This window comes from Melanaphis sacchari, unplaced genomic scaffold (genome assembly GCF_002803265.2).
Source record: "Melanaphis sacchari strain LSU unplaced genomic scaffold, SCAv2.0 Contig167_pilon_pilon, whole genome shotgun sequence".
NCBI lineage: Eukaryota > Metazoa > Arthropoda > Insecta > Hemiptera > Aphididae > Melanaphis > Melanaphis sacchari.
Genome location: NW_020270769.1, coordinates 37,143 through 54,698, shown reverse-complemented (window position 1 = coordinate 54,698; position 17,556 = coordinate 37,143). Strand labels below are relative to the sequence as shown.

Genomic DNA, 17,556 nt, shown 5'->3' with positions numbered 1-17,556 from the left:
TTTGAACCAATAATACATTTTTTTTTTTTTTATAATGGTAGAAAAGAATTAAAAACAAATTAGGAAGTCTCACTCTGCGAGCGTTCTTAATACTTAAACATTTTAAACTATCAAGTATAAACTATGCGATTTTAAAATAATTTTGTAACCTTTATATTTTTGTAATGATATATATTATGATACATCATTACAGCTTAAATTTTATAATATATATTTATTAGATAAATTTTTAATTTACCAAATAAATTACATACATTATACTATATTTACATTATATTTAAGAAATTAGATTATATAATATACATAATAATATAACTTTATTACATTTAATTAAAGTGCATTTAGATTTAAGAATACCTCAAAGTTATTAAGACATTTAAATACTCTGATTATTCTCTTTTGACACTCAGACGTACGAGAGATACCACAATCTATACTTTAATTACGAGCAAAGGCGGCATCTCAGAACATCAACTATAAAAATCTAAATGACACACTAAAACGCGCTCAGTCACCCACACAGTATCCATTCATTAATAATCGTTCATTCTCTAAAATCTATATTAACTTCTAGGTATTTTTATCATTCTTTGATCGTCAAAAATATTATTTCAATTTATTATTTACTGATATTTTATTTAAACCTAATTATCTTAGAAGACAAATCCGGTATATAAGTTCCACAAAATGTAAAGTAACACATTTATTCAACACATACCTTAATAATTTTCCTTATAAATATACACATATAAACGAAAAAGCTCTCGTACTCATCCTCGCATTACAATATGGTATTAAGTAGTTATATTCAAGTAATGAGCTAAAGACAATTACACGAAACATAACATTAACTTTATTTTATAACTATATCAACGTTTTATTCTTAAAGTAAATGACCATTCGTCTTAACCCGTTTCATAAACTTATTTTTAACTCATTACATTTTGTTACCTGCTTTTTAAGCTAGTATAAATATTTAATAAATATATTCATAAATTAATAAATTACTCATATTTTGATATTTTCAATTATAGCTATTATTTTTATTCTTTTTTTTTTTTTTTAGCGACTATTATAGTATGGATTTAATTTGAATAAAACCATTATAACATTATTTATTTATTGAAATATTATAATTTATAAAAATTGTTGTAATTTAATATATTTCTATTCGACAAAATTTTACCTAACTATCATATAGTTTAACTACGTACTAGTAACTACCAATAAATTATAATAGACGGACACAAAAACAGGTAAATTATAAATTAATAATTATAATACGAGTATTTAATAAATATAAAACTTGAGTTTTATTTTTTTATTTTTTTTTTTAATTATCAGTGAAATGTGAAATTTATCTTTTTTAATAGTTTAAATTCACTTAAAATTCGAAAAAAAAAAACCAAAATTTTTGGTGGAGACGGCATTGAGTTTATACGGCGGCGAACGTTCGAAACTGAATCCCCCTGCAGACCTGCCACCACAAGCACATCATGTAATCACGTGAGATTGTAGTTTAAGGGGCTGCAAGTTAATGGGACCAATTTTTGCCACGCAACATGCCATTATTTATTATAATCATGTCATGTTGCCCTTTTTTTATAATTTTTGGGTTGTGTGTGTGTGTGTGTGTGCACGAGTTGCTCGGTGCTTGCGGATGTGGTACTAATCGGCGGTATTTCCATGGTAGAGGTTTTGGATGTGTGGTAGTAGGAGAAGGAAGTGTTGTCGTGGAGAGTGTTTCACAAGGGAATTTCACACACACCTCTTGTGTACACTTCCAGAAGATGACATCAAGTCCACCCCCCACCATTCCTACACACCTCACACCGTGGTGGTCATCCGTTAGTGACCGCACAAGCACCGAGGGAGCCATACGGCCGAGTTGACGTTCGGCGCCGTTCCCAGTCCCCGACGTCACTACGTACATCACGATTATATATACGTGTTGTTTATCGAGGAACATCACATGTGAGAACGCTATCGATAGTTGTTCTGTATAAACCGTTACACCGATTCTATGCAACAAACACTGAGTACGCACTCTACCGGTTTAAACGTTGTGTTTCATCTTAGATTTTAAATTTTTTTAATTCATATCATAATATTAAGTATATTATCGAATACTGTATTTTTATTATTAATCGTATTGAACTAAACTATGATATTATAAACTCAAGGTTCGTATCAAGCAATAATTTTGATATTAAACGTTAAATCAGCTCAGTGTAATCCGCATCTTAGTGCATCATATTTCTAAATGGTAGTAAGCTATTAATTAAGTACTGCAGCCTGCAATCCTCTTTTCAGGAATTATAATATACAATAGCTACAAAATATTATAGAATCACAATAGGTATGTTTTTATTGTTGGAAAAATGTACAATCTTTATTTATACACTAGGTCTATATTATAATTAGCACTCACATATTGACTATTAACTTATTTTACACTGCTATAGGTATATTATATGAGATCATTTCTTGTTGTACCTGTTATTTAATGACAAAAAAGATAATTGCAGGGTCTAAATTTATCATGTAATATAATATGGTATATATTTAAACAAATTAAAGTATTTTGAATATTTAAAATTTAAATAGTTGTAATAAATGAAAAGTTAGTGTCGTTAGTGGTATTATTTATCTGGAACCTTTAATAGTAGCAGGTTTACCTATTTCATTGCGTTAAAATTAATGTTCAATAACTTTTTATACATAATGAATATTTTATGTTAATTAAATGATCTGTATTATAGATACCTCCTAATTATAGATGAAATATCATTGCAAAAAATAAACATCATGTAAGTAACTAACAGAATGACATATTTACTGGTTTTAAAGATTATGGTTCAAATATTTTTGAAAATCAGTCACTATAAAATACCATTCAGGCCTTAATTTTAAATTATAATGATTAAAAGTCTAAGTTTTTCATGGAAAAAATAATAAAAAATATTTTCTTATAATCCAATCCTACCGTAATATATGATTGTCTAAAGTTATATGTGATACCTACATAATACATACCATTCAGTGTTATATGTTATACCTACTATTATATTTTTCCTACAAGAAAAAACATTTATAGCTGTAATAAGAAATCTTCATCACTTAAATCCATTGGACGAAATAAAAAAGAACTCTTATTTATTCTTTCAGTCTACAGGTAACTTACAAATTAGTTCCTGCAAGATTTCATGATAATGCAATCTTGTTAAATTATTTTTTTAATTATTATACTTTCAATCAGCAAAAATTTCCTTCCCATTTTATACAGACTTAGGACTGTATAGAATTATTATAGATATATTTTTTTCTTACATCAATAATAATAATAATTAAATTAAATTAAAAAATTAATGTGGCATGAATTTACATCATACATTTTAACGAATTGTAAGTTCGAAATTTAACAGTTTTGACGTGTGACTAGGTTAGTTGTTACAAGACTGACGCTGATGATAAATAAAAATTACTTATCAATTTACTAGATAAAACATTATATTTATAAGCTTTCCCAGACATCGTAAAACCTAATAAAATATTATAAGGTTATTAATTTGTACATAATATTATTACCTATATCAGTTATATATATTAATAAATTAGGTATAAGTAATTTTATTTGGGAACCACTTCGTACTCTTTATTTGACCCGGGAACCAATTTCACATTGACCGTGATTGTATTACTATTATTTTATAATAATGTAAAATACCTACTAGAATCGTATGCAACTATTATTTTATCATTAATTATAGACTACAATTTCACAAACGTAATATTCATTACAGACGATTATATAAATAATTACAAAAAATATAGATATTTTATCAACGTTTTATAGTATTTTTAAATTTTGATAGGCACTCCATAAAGTCACGAGGCTCCAAAACCGATTTAAAAGTGCAAAGCTTTGTGTAAGTACCTACACTTTTTGCAAATCACTAGCACCTGATTGTAGGTGGTAGACAGTACTACAGTAGTATAAAGTATTAGATATTTAAATCAATCTATTTAGTTCCTATTTTATAATATCCACTGTTTATGAGGTCATTTGAACTAAAATAAAGTTTTTCCTGATTTATTTTAATTTTTATATTTTGATGAACTTAAAATGTTTACCTGTGTCTAACTTAATGATTACACATAAAAAATATAACTACTTGAATTTATATCTATGTAATGGAAAAATTAATTTCTTAATACAAAATCACGACAACAGTAGATAAGTACTTAATATATTTATATTATATATTATAGTACTTATATTTTTATCATTTATGTAGGTATATATTAAAAATGTATTATGAGACCTCGAAATTCGTGGATTAGAGCAAAATGAACTCTTTTTCGCTCTCTCCCAATAATGAAACTATATATAAGTCTCTTTTTTGAAATTTGCCTATTTTGATCAAAAATATACCTTTTCCTTTTTTGCAAATCATAAATTATTGAATTCCCTTTTCCACTATTTGAAAAAACGTACAGAAATAAGTATTTGAATAATATTGAATGATTAGAGAAGCAGACAAATAAATAGATAAAAAAATCTAAATTATAAAATATAAGTAGGTAGGCAATATTTTGATTAATTTAAAATTTTTGATAAAATTTAATACGATATAATATTAAAATCCCATAGTAAAAAGACTACAATATGTTATTATAACAAATTAAAAAATATTAAAAATGTTTAGTCACCTTGTTTTTATTAACGTAATCATGTATATAAATTCTAACTTTAACAAAATTCATCGAAATTACGTAAATACCTATGTAAATTATTTTTTCGTCTAATGATAAATTAATAATGTAGGAAATATCTACAGTTATATAATATGAATTATGATTAATATGAGTAATACCTAATTATATTGTTCATATTAAAGTATTTATTATTATTTTTTAGTTATTTTTTTTTATCTATGACTATTTTTTTAAGTCGTAAGATATTACAAAAAAGTGAATCGTGTATTCATAGATGGTTTATACGACAACATCGAACATATAAAAAATTACGCTAGGTATAAATAAAACGTTAGAAAAAATTAACTTTATTTTTATCTCCTTACAGCATGTAATATATTTATTTTTTTCCTAAGATGTTTAGTTGAGTTAAAAATTTCATGAATTTATAAATGCCACAGCATAATGACAATATGTCTCAGATTGATTGGGACCCATGAACGTCGGTAAATCTAAACGTTTCAGATCTGGTATAAATTCTTATCAGAAAGATTAATAGGATTTCGATGACGTAGGATTAATTTGTCAATATACTTAATGTTATACTGATATTTTATTAGTATATTTTATTTTTTAATAAAAATAAAAATCCAGTGGTCTGACTTTCTGACTGGTCCGGTGTACGAGATTCCCGCCAAAAGCGTTGGGCACAACAAGTGAACGCTGAAAACGCACGCACGCGCATCTGTGTAGATGCTGTCAGTGGTGCGCATGCGTGTCCGGCAAGTCGTGTAATAGGCTACGCGAAATCCCGGCGATCGGTTTTCGTCGGCCATCTTTCGATAACCGTTTTTTCCCCTTTTTTTCGGTTTGTTTTTTTAATTTTTTATTCCATTACAATGCCAGTTTTGTAACGAAGCGCGGTCCGCCGTTACTGTGCATTTACCCGCTTCTTTTCCGTTGATCCTTCCGCTCGTCGACGATACTTGCTGCGATCGCAGTGGTTGTGGCACGGTCTATTATCTGTAGTGGTCGTCGGTCTCAGCTTAGAAAAGTATTTGCGGTCTGTCAATTTGCATCGGTCAACCGTTTTGGAGGGAGGAGAGGTAAAAACTTAAAAGAATAAAACCAACATCTCATCTGCCGGGTAACGCGTACTCACTTCTCTGCTGATTATCGCGATTCGCGGATCGCTTTTTATGCATATAAGTCTCAATTTTTTTTTTTAATCTGATCCGTTCTCTATCTTTTTATGCTGTTAATGAGTATCTCGTCTACACTCTACAGACTTAATCAGCCGTAGCCGGTGGTTTAGTATAATCAGACTCATTACTGCGACCACTGGAACAATACGCCGATAGGTAAATGTGTGTAAACAATTTTAATTACATCAACAATAATAATAATAATAATAATTACGATAAACATTACACTTGCGTGTTTGTTACCAGCTAATTTCGCATCGGTGGCATCTCGACAGCCGTTATAACGTCTTAGTTTTGCGCTCCGCCGATCTGGATTTGCAACACACATTTTCATCATTATCATATCCGTTTTTTGATTGATTACTGTTCGCGTTTTCAATAATCTGTGCATTTGTGTCGGGCATATATGCGCATTTCCAAAGATTTTTCCAATTTTTCTCATTCATTATTCTTCACTTATGTTTTTCTCATATTTTTACAATCGAGACTTTTTGTAGGTGTTTAATAATATAAGGTATTACTGACAGTCATTCACTGATGATTTTTCCATCTTAACAGGCTTACATTCTCTGAAAATATAGAAAAAATCTAAGCCCTTATACCCATTTACTTAATGGTTTATGATTTGTTAAAAAAATATACCTTATTTAATATATCTTATTTCTTCAGAACATTCAAATTTGTTTTTCAACAACTTCACTGTCGCCAGTATGGCGTCTGTAGAAAATGGAACGCCTCCTATGGTTTCCAAATCAAAGAAAACTGCTGTTGAAGAAATCTATCAAAAGAAATCACAACTTGAACACATATTACTTAGACCTGATACATATATTGGTAAGAAATTTTAATTTTTGTTTATACTGTGTTACTTAATTTTATATAAATCAAATGTCTTTTTGTTTTTAAGGTTCTGTCGAACCTGTCACTGAGTCTATGTGGGTCTATGATACTGAAGAAGATTCTATGGTTCAAAGGGAAATTACATATGTACCTGGACTTTATAAAATTTTTGACGAAATATTGGTGAATGCTGCTGATAATAAACAGAGAGATCCTTCTATGGATACGATTAAAGTCGATATTAACAAGTAAGTGAAGTCTTACTTTTAACTATGTTGAAATGTTATACATATTTAAATACATTTTTTGTGTATATTATATTATAAAGAGTACTTATAAATAAATAATTAGATTATATTTAGTTCTACAGCCCGTACTTAACATACCACCTCAAGCTCATTTTTTATGTTAATAAAATAGACATTTTTTTTATGATGGTAAACACAACATTAAAATATCATCAACATTTTATGATAATTTATCTAAAATTTTTATTTTTAATGTGAAGATTGCTTACATTTCATTTTTAAAGTATATTTATTATATTATATTTTGAATGGCAACAATAAGTCAGTATTATATCAATGAATATATTTTTTATTATTTAAAAGATATTTGAAAGTATTGATTAGTGTTTTTTAGTAATTAGTATAAATATAAATTATTTTTATTAAATTAATTAAATTTAATGTTAACATCAAATTAAATGTTTTCAGAGATGAAAATATAATATCAGTTTGGAACAATGGTAAAGGTATTCCTGTTGTTGAACACAAGGATGAAAAAATGTATGTTCCTACAATGATTTTTGGACATCTTTTAACTAGTTCTAATTATAATGACGAGGAAGCAAAAGTTACTGGAGGTAGAAATGGATTTGGTGCTAAGCTTTGTAATATATTCAGTAACAAATTTACTGTTGAAACTGCTAGCCGTGAATATCGAAAAGCATTTAAACAAGTAATATTTTTATTTTTACATTTTAAGTAAGTTTTTATTAATTGTATTTTACAATATTAAGACTTGGGCAGATAATATGGCTAAATCTTCAGATCCATCCATAAAAGAAGTGAAAACCAATGATTATACAAAAGTGTCTTTTAGTCCAGATTTAGCAAAATTCCGTATGACATCTCTTGATAAAGATATTGTTGACCTAATGTCACGACGTGCTTATGATGTTGCTGCATCAACTCGCGGTGTAAAAGTATACTTAAATGGTAAACTTCTTCCTGTGAGTATTTTTCATTTTATTTTTTAATATTAAATTTATTGTCTATTTCTAAATTCCTCAATTGTTTTCAGGTTAAAAGCTTTCAAGATTATGTAAATTTATATATCAAAGGAAAAGAAGATGAATTAGGAAATCCTTTAAAACTAGTGTATGAAAATGCTGGACAACGTTGGGAAGTTGCTGTTACTTTGTCAGATACTGGTTTTAAACAAGTGTCATTTGTCAATAGTATTGCTACAACCAAAGTAAATTCTAAAATGTTAAAATATAATTCATATTATTTATTACATGATTATTTTATAGGGTGGTAGACATGTAGATTATGTCACTGATATGATTGTTAAACAACTAGTGGACATAGTTAAAAAGCGTAATAAAGGTGGTATGGATTTGAAGAATCATCAAGTTAAAAATCATCTATGGGTATTTGTCAATTCTCTTATTGTTAATCCTACATTTGATTCTCAAACCAAAGAGCATATGACATTGCAAGTGAAGAATTTTGGGTCGAAATGCACATTAAGTGAAAAGTTTATTACTGGTGTAAGTTTTTTTGTATAATACTAAATTATATGTATTTTTATTTATTATATTTAAAATGAAGAATACTTATTTTTTAAGGCCTGGTATCAGAATTAAAATTACTTATTTTACATTTCAGGTATCCAAATGTGGTATTGTTGAAGCAGTACTGAGTTGGGCTAAATTTAAAGCTCAAACTCAATTACAGAAACAAAGTGGTAAAAAACAAAGTAAACTTAAAGGAGTACCTAAACTTGAAGATGCTAATGATGCTGGCACTAAAAACTCAATAGACTGTACATTAATATTAACTGAAGGAGATTCAGCTAAATCATTAGCAGTTTCTGGGTTAGGTGTAGTTGGTCGTGATAAATATGGAGTTTTCCCACTTAGAGGTAAATTGTTAAATGTTCGAGAAGCGTCTCATAAACAAGTAAGTAATAACCTTTAAATTAATGTTTCATGGCCGTTTAGTAAATATTTAAAAATATTTAGATTATGGACAATGCAGAAATAAACAATATAGTTAAAATCGTTGGATTACAATACAAAAAAAAATATGAAACAATGGAAGACTTAAAATCGTTGAGATATGGAAGGTTAATGATAATGACTGATCAAGATCAGGTAAAAATTATTTAATTTTTAATAATACATTAATAGAAATACAACTAATTGTTTTAATCAATAATTTTATTAGTATTAAATTTGAATGTCTTAATTTAATAACAATTTTGATTTTTTAGGATGGGTCCCATATTAAAGGATTGATAATTAATTTTATTCATCACAATTGGCCATCATTATTAAAATTACCATTTTTAGAAGAGTTTATTACACCTATTGTAAAAGCTACTAAAGGCAAAGAAGAAATATCATTTTATTCATTACCTGAATTTGAAGAATGGAAAGATGCTACAAGAAACTGGAATAAATACAAAATAAAGTACTACAAAGGTTTGGGTACCTCAACATCAAAAGAGGCTAAAGAATATTTTCAAAATATGAAGCGGCATAGAATATTGTTTAAATATGAGGATCCTACTGATGGTGAACATATTGAAATGGTAATTAATAATAAATTTAAATATTGTCCATATTTGTTTTACCGTATAAAATTATTTTTAGGCTTTTAGTAAAAAATTGGTTGATTCACGCAAAGAATGGTTAACCAATTGGATGGTTGAAAGTAAAAGACGTAAAGAAGCAGGGTTAGCCGAAGAATATTTATACGAAAAGAACACCCGGGCTGTTACTTACAAAGATTTTATAAACAAAGAATTAGTTTTATTCAGCAACATGGATAATGAACGATCTATAGCATCAGTTGTTGATGGATTAAAACCTGGATCTAGAAAAGTAATAGTTTTTAAATTAATAATGTAAAATTCCTTGATAGTATTAGATTTTATTTTTGAATTTTTATAGGTCTTATTTACTTGTATTAAAAGAAATGATAAACGTGAAATAAAAGTTGCTCAATTAGCTGGTTCTGTAGCTGAGCATTCTGCATATCATCATGGCGAAGTGTCTTTGATGTCAACAATTGTTAATTTAGCACAAAACTATGTTGGAAGTAACAACATAAATCTATTACAACCCATAGGTCAGTTCGGTACTAGACTTCAAGGTGGCAAAGATGCAGCTAGTCCTCGTTATATTTTCACAATGCTCAGGTAATTTTTTAAATTCTAATTAATGTAAAAAAAATAAGGTAATAAAAATAAATATAAAACTTTAGTCCCCTGACTCGACTGATCTTTCATCCTCATGATGATCCATTGTTACATTATCTTCGAGATGATAACCAAAAAATTGAACCTGTGTGGTACATACCTATTATTCCTATGGTTTTGGTGAATGGTGCAGAAGGTATTGGAACAGGATGGATGACAAAAATACCCAATCATAATCCAAGAGAAGTTATTGATAACCTTAAACGAATGTTAAGAGGTGAAGATCCATTACCAATGGTAATTTAAAACTAAATATATTATTTTATTTTAAACACATTAATTTAAATTTTTATTTACTACAGAAACCTTGGTATAAAAACTTTACTGGACATATTGAAAAACTTTCTGAGCAAAAATTTATCAGTAGTGGTGAAGTGGGTATAATTGGACACAATAAAGTAGAAATTACAGAACTTCCTGTTGGAGTTTGGACTCAAAATTATAAAGAAAGTGTGTTGGAACCTATGCTAACTGATACTGAAAAATCTCCAGCTGTTATAACGTGAGTGGAAATATTGTTTGATCTAAATTTTTTTTGATTTCATAATTGATTTCTTATTTTTTTCAAAAAGTGATTACAAAGAATACAATACTGATACTACAATCAAATTCGTTGTTACCATGAACCCAGAAAAACTTCAAAAAGCAGAAAATGAGGGTATCCACAAATTTTTCAAGTTACATGCATCTATTGGTTTAACTTCTATGGTAAAATTTTAAAACACTTATGATATTTTTTTGTTAATATTCAATATTTTAATTTCAGTGTGCATTTGATAAAGATTGTGTTTTGAAAAGATATGATGCTACTCAGCAAATATTGCGTGAATTTTATGCTGTTCGATTAGATTACTATGGTAAACGTAAAGACTATTTAGTAGGTATGTTAGGCGCTGAAGCTGCTAAATTAACGAATCAAGCTAGGTAAGTAAACAGCACAAAATATTTATTAAAAATGTACCTAATTGTTATGACAAATATGTTAGCTTTACCAAATCTTAACTTTACAACTTTGACCTTAAAACATTTTCTTGTGTTTTAATATAATAAGAGCGATGACATAATAAATTCTTAATAGAAGTTGTTTTAAACCAGTTTTAGTAATTTATAGTTATTGCAAAAAAAAACTAATGTATAGGGATTTTAGTGGTACAATGAATGGGTTTTACAATTATATGGGTTAGTTTTTTATTTTTGTGTAATATCTCCTTAACAGTTATAAAAATGTTTTATTTTGGGGAATAATTTTTGGCAGCAAATTTGATCTAATTAATACTTGGGGTGTCAAAAACAAGCAATAAATTCCCATTATTTTTCAAAATATTCTGGATAAAAATATGGTAAATCAGAAATATTTAGTTTTTATTATTACTTATCTCATCATTTAATTTTGTTATAATTCTAATATGAATGACTTAACATTTTCACGGTATAATTTGTATAAATATTTTCTTGGTATGATATAATTTAAAAAAAAAAAATGTTTCTTTTTATAGTAATTTGAAATTTTTGATTTATGTATTATAAAATTTATTTATAAATCAGAAAGGTTAATTTTTTTAATATTAAGTTTTCATAAATTCACAAATACAATATGTATATTATGTTTTTGCAAATTTAGCTTGATATGCATATTTATTTAAAAAAAATTAATTATTCAATGTAAAACTGTTAAAATTCATACTGTTTCTATTCAGAATTTTTTTTTTATAAGTTATCAAATTTTTAACATATTGATTATAGTAATCTTCTCAATAATAATGCAACACTTACTATACAGCAGAAAAAGTTTCCTAGATTTTTCTATTTATTATTCTAAAAAATCATTAAAATTTTAAGTTTGAAATTATATTTTAATGGGTTTAATAATTTCATTATAAATTCAGTTCATCATGGTTTTGATTTTATTTTTGGCTTTAAATTAGAATAATGCAACTATTTTACCTTAAATGAGATTATTACTCTAAGCTTTTCAATATCTTTTCTTAATTGTATAATTTTTATTTAATTTATGTGCTTATATGCATTTTACATTTTATAATTTTTGCTTTCAAGATTTATTGTTGAAAAATGTGATGGAGATTTACGAATTGAAAATCGTAAGAAATCAGAAATGGTCAAAGAGTTGGTAAGACGAGGCTATAACAGTGACCCTGTCAAGTCTTGGAAGTTAATTCAAGATCGAGAATCAGTCTTGGTAATTATTTAATTTTATTTGTAAAAAAAAAAAAAAAAAATCATATTTCATGTATATTTATATTTATTTTTACTTGTTTACAGTTAGATGAAGCTCAAAGAATTGCTGAAGAAACAGAAGAAGATGAAACACCTCCATCAACTAGTGCCGCATCTAAAGATGATGAAAATTTAGACTATGATTATTTGCTTGGCATGTCCTTCTGGCATTTAACATTGGAAAAAAAGAATGAACTGTTAAGAAAGAAAGAGGAGAAATGTACTGAATTAGATATCTTAAAGAAAAAGTCGCCTTCTGATTTATGGACTGAAGATTTAGATGCATTATTGGCAAAAGTATGTAAAAATTATGTGCACAAAGTTATTAACTGTTGTAACCTAACCTTAATAACTATTCAGACATAGTTGGTACACTCACTAAATTGTTTCTTTATAAATAATTACATTTTTCAATAGAATAAATAGGTTTAAAACAATTTAATCAAATATATTTTTTTATGTAGTTTTTTATGATATTTTAATTGAATATAATTAAAAATAAATGCTTTGTTATTTAGAGATTGTTATTCTATTATGAATGTTACCAAATTGGAATTATTTTAATTTTTCAACGTTTAAATTAAACATTTAACATTAATTAATAAAAAAGAATATGTTAATCAAATCCTTCAAAATATGAGATTGGCTAAATGGTAATAACTTGTCTACTAATAACATACCATTAAAAAATAAAACTTAAAAGAGCTTTATCAAGTATCTTATCTTTATTTGATAATTATCAATTTTAATTAAATTCATCAGCATTAATATAATTAATATATAATTTGTTCAACTTAAAACATAATTTATCTTGTTAAGTATTTTTTTATTAAATAAAAATATATAAATTCATTAAGTTCGAAATTTCCGAAGCTTTATTATATTTATTATAAATAATAATAAACTATATTTTTATAATTTAGTTGGATGAAGTTGAAGAAAAAGAAAGACTTGATGAATTAAGTGATGAATCTGGAAAATCGAAAGTTGCTAAAAGTGGTAAATTAGTACTTGGTAAAAAAAAGACACTTATGGCTGCTGATTCATTACCATCGCCTGCTGCAAGACGTGTTATTCCTAAAATTGATGCTGAAATGTTAAAAAAAGAAGAAAAATTAATAGCTGCTAAAGAAAATAAAGGAAAACGTGCTGAAAAAAAGATATTATTAATTATTATACTTATTTTTTTTTTTTTAAGATAATAAATTAAAAATTTTATTTATGTAATTAGAAAAAAGGTGAAGGTGAAGAAGGAGGTGAAGATGAAGTAAAAGAAAAGAAAGTTCCTAAAAAGAAAGCGGATGGTTTGAAACAAACCAAATTGAAATTTAGTAGTAAAATTGATGATGATGATGATGATGTTGGTAACTTGTCTGATTCTCCTCCACCACCTAGAACTGTTTTAAAACGACAATCTGGTATTTAAATATATATCTTATTTATATTTATAATTTATTATTTAATTAAATGTTATGGTTTTTTTTTCATTTATCTAGCTGCCAACATATCATTTAAACTTGATAGTGGTGATGATGATGAAGATGACCCAGGAAATAAATCTGACCAAAGTTTTAAAACTTCACCAATACGTGATGCATTTTCTGATGGGTAAGTTATCATTTTAAATAACTATATTAGCTTTAAATGGTAAATTTCAAATCAGATTTTTATGTGGACTAATAAATTGTCTCTATGATTATAATTTTGTATCCCATTTTATATTTAAAAATGTTTATTTTCATCCATTAGACGGCCGGTGTATAATTATGCCTACCAATTATTACTCCTTTTATTTATTAATCTATAACAAATAATATAGTATTATTTTAATTTATTTTTTTGTGGCAAACTTACTTACCTTTAATAGATTTAAAAAAATTTTTTATATGTTTTTTTTTCTATAAGTGTTGATAATAAATTTAATATAAGGTCACTTACAAGTAGTTATTATTCTAAAACTGAAAAATGTTTAAGATAATAATTTTAAACTATTGCTTGTTTACAACATGATCCTATTTAATAAGGTTAACAATAATAAATTATATAAAAATAAATGTATATTATTAAAAAAATTAAATGTTAATAAATATAATTTTTAAATGTTATCAACATACCTAAACAAATAGTATATTAAATTTAATAGAAATATACATAGTCATATACTTAATAATATAGGTTCACAGACCATCTTCATTCAGAATTAATTTTCATGTGCTATGATTATTTAACATATACATTACAGTAATTTACTTAATGATAAGATACATTCTATAATTACTGTCAGTAGATGGGTTTCCTAATTTTAATCTTATTTTTAATTCTCAACTATACATTCTAGTATACTTTATATTCTAAATTCTCAATTTTCTTCTATATAGGTTTATAATTATTTTAAATTATTCTCTTAGTTTAACTTTACCTTATCACACTTATCGTGTTAGAAATCTATTTTAGTTATCATATGGTGTTTATAACAGAATGAACAAGTTCCATTTTAAATTATTTTTGTGTTGCTGAACGAAATACGTGTAATACTTATATCAACTAAAACATAGTAAAAAAATACCTAAGGTGTGTAATTATTGAAAAGAAAAGTAGCACACTTAGTTAAAGGTTAATTTAGCATAATATTAAAAGAATAATACTTTTATTTCAATCAATAATTTTTATTATGTTATTTTATTTTTAGGGCTTCATCAGATGATGAGTTTGTACCGAAAAAAAAGAAAGAATCTCCTAAAAAAGCTGCCAAAAAAGCGCCTGCTAAAAAAAATAATGGCACAGCTAGCACCAAAGGGACAACAGATGATGGATCTTTAGCCAAAAAACCTCCTGCAAAAAGAGCACCAGCTAAAAAAGCACCAGTTAAAAAAAATCCTGTGATTAGTATTAGTGATGACGCTGGTGATTCACCTGTAGCAAAACCTGTTAGAAAACCAAGAGCTGCAGCTTCTAAACCGAAACGTAAATATAACAGCTCTTCAGATTCAGATGACGTATTCAAATCTCCATCTACTAGTAGTAAGTTGTTGTTTATACACTATTTTTTTCAAGCTATTGAAATGTCTAATATTCATTCTATTTATTTTAGGTAAACCTCAAAAATCTTTTGATGACTTATTTAAAGAAAGTACAAAGAAGCATGCCCTGTCAGATGACGATGATAGTTATAAAATTTCTGAATCATCAGATGAAGATTTTATTCCATTATCAGGTATTCATTTTAATGATTAAAATTATATTTTTTCTTTTAACATAATATGTTTCTGGAATGGATACATCTTTTTTTTTCTGGTCATAACTTATTTCATGTACCTTTATTGAGTGAAATATTTTACTATATTGACTGAATATCCATTATTTTTAGTAGTAATCTAAATACTGATTTAAAATGACTTATATTGGTTAGGTTTGTGTTCGAAAACATATCTATGATTCCTTAATTTTTCTTGCTGAGGAAATATATCTATACTCTATTCAAAAAGAAAGATGTTTGAGAATCAGGCTACAATCATTATATTTATCAAGTCAACCATTTATATTAGTAGTTTTAGCCATACCTCTATTCATTAATTAGCCACCAACTATGTCCTTTAACTTGAATATAATATAATAGTATGCTACTACTACTATTTTTTTTTTTTTTAATAAATGAAACATTAGATTTTATATAACCTAGTAATTTGTATTTTTCTTATATATATATTACTAAATGGAAAATTGTAATTTTAAAATAATTGCATTATTAGACAGTCATCCGTGGTAAAAAATTAAATTAGTTATTTGTTTTATAAATATTGTAGAATTTTTCTAGTTTTATATTTTATTTTGCATTTTATAAGTTTTTATTTATTTATTTAGCTACTAGTATTAACTATGATAGCTCAACAATTACATTTTTTATTATTACAGTTAATCCAAAAAAATATTCACGATAGTTATTTCATTATTCTGTTCCAATGTTATTTTCATCAGTTTCTTCTATCTTAGATTTGCTCAACTCATTCTCATAGTTTTCTAACTCTTTAATTGTCTTTGCTAGTTTCATATTCTCTTCTTCTATTTCTCGAATTTGACTAACTAAACTTTCATAGTTGGCCTTAAGTATTTTCAGTTCTTCTCTTTCCTTAACAATTTTTGTCATATGAGTGCGAATATAATCCAACGGATTTGTTGGTCTTATTTCCAATCCATAAAGATCTGCTAATACATTGGTTAAAGCATCAATAACGCCAAATTCATTTAAATATTTTTTAAAATCTTCACGTTTGTGAGATAAATAATTCCCTTGATCAGTCATTTTTAAAAAATATAACAATAAATACGTTTTGTCCAAAGTGTAAAATGTTTTTGTTTATTAAATATTACTGTTACCAAGCATTTTTATTTACTGTGATTATAAATTTATTTTAATGTAATTTGTCTAATTAATAAACATTTATTTTTAATAGGAACTAAAAAGAAATCTTCGAGTAGAAAACCTCCCGCAAAGAAGGTTAAAGCAAAATCCCCTTTTGATTCAAATTCAGAATAAGACCATTAATATACTTAGAATATGCATGTTTAATTATGAATTCTCGTTATAACATAATTTTATTCTTTTTCTGTTGTTTACTTGAAGAACTCACTAAATTTATGTTTCTTGATAGAAAATAAATTTAAGTACCTAATTTATGTTTAGTTTTAACTATTGTTAAGGAATTTTAGGAGCACTTGAAAATTTTCAAAAAAATGTACAATTTTTTTTTTTATTGTATTTTTTTTTATTTTAATTTTTATGTGTATTTCTGTAAAATCTTATCCTCTCACTCATGAATAGTGTAGAAAATACCGATTTAAATGAGCTTTATTTTATTTTAATTCATTTTTATATCTTCAACAGACATTACTTGTACTCTGTAGTATTAAATTCTTTTTTAGGTGTGATTGATGTATATTTATGATTAACATAACATTGTATTATTATAGAATAATAATGAACAATAAATTTTTTTATACGTTTATTTATACTTAAATGAAGTATATACATATTTGTATGAATGGTATATAAATATTTAATAATTTGTTATTATGTGTTAGAAATTCT

At 26.2% G+C, this 17,556-nt stretch overlaps 2 protein-coding genes across 2 annotated transcripts; one reads left to right on the top strand and one right to left on the bottom strand.

Annotated features, from left to right (window-relative positions):
* The first annotated feature begins 5,526 nt into the window (after window positions 1-5,526).
* Window positions 5,527-17,404, top strand: LOC112592302 (DNA topoisomerase 2). Its single transcript, XM_025336325.1, has 24 exons — window positions 5,527-5,804; window positions 6,573-6,737; window positions 6,811-6,991; window positions 7,460-7,703; window positions 7,765-7,977; window positions 8,049-8,222; window positions 8,281-8,520; window positions 8,639-8,932; window positions 8,995-9,126; window positions 9,246-9,566; window positions 9,628-9,858; window positions 9,928-10,175; window positions 10,241-10,472; window positions 10,538-10,737; window positions 10,808-10,943; window positions 11,002-11,159; window positions 12,291-12,432; window positions 12,516-12,767; window positions 13,394-13,628; window positions 13,700-13,888; window positions 13,967-14,078; window positions 15,160-15,491; window positions 15,562-15,684; window positions 16,922-17,404. Exons 2-24 carry the CDS (start codon window positions 6,614-6,616, stop codon window positions 17,002-17,004), a joined length of 4,596 nt encoding a protein of 1,531 aa, XP_025192110.1. The 5' UTR covers window positions 5,527-5,804; window positions 6,573-6,613; the 3' UTR covers window positions 17,005-17,404.
* LOC112592301 (c-Myc-binding protein-like) lies at window positions 16,346-16,842 on the bottom strand. The gene has a single exon (XM_025336324.1). The coding sequence runs from the start codon at window positions 16,768-16,770 to the stop codon at window positions 16,417-16,419; it is 354 nt and encodes a 117-aa protein (XP_025192109.1). The 5' UTR covers window positions 16,771-16,842; the 3' UTR covers window positions 16,346-16,416.
* Window positions 17,405-17,556: the final 152 nt, after the last annotated feature.

Coding starts and splice junctions, on each gene's coding strand:
- LOC112592302 (XM_025336325.1), top strand. CDS start 6,614: ATGGCGTCTGTAGAAAATGGAACGCCTCCTATGGTTTCCAAATCAAAG. Junction 12,768..13,393: donor TAGATGCATTATTGGCAAAA/GTATGTAAAAAT, acceptor TTTATAATTTAG/TTGGATGAAGTTGAAGAAAA. Junction 14,079..15,159: donor CGTGATGCATTTTCTGATGG/GTAAGTTATCAT, acceptor TTTTATTTTTAG/GGCTTCATCAGATGATGAGT.
- LOC112592301 (XM_025336324.1), bottom strand. CDS start 16,770: ATGACTGATCAAGGGAATTATTTATCTCACAAACGTGAAGATTTTAAA.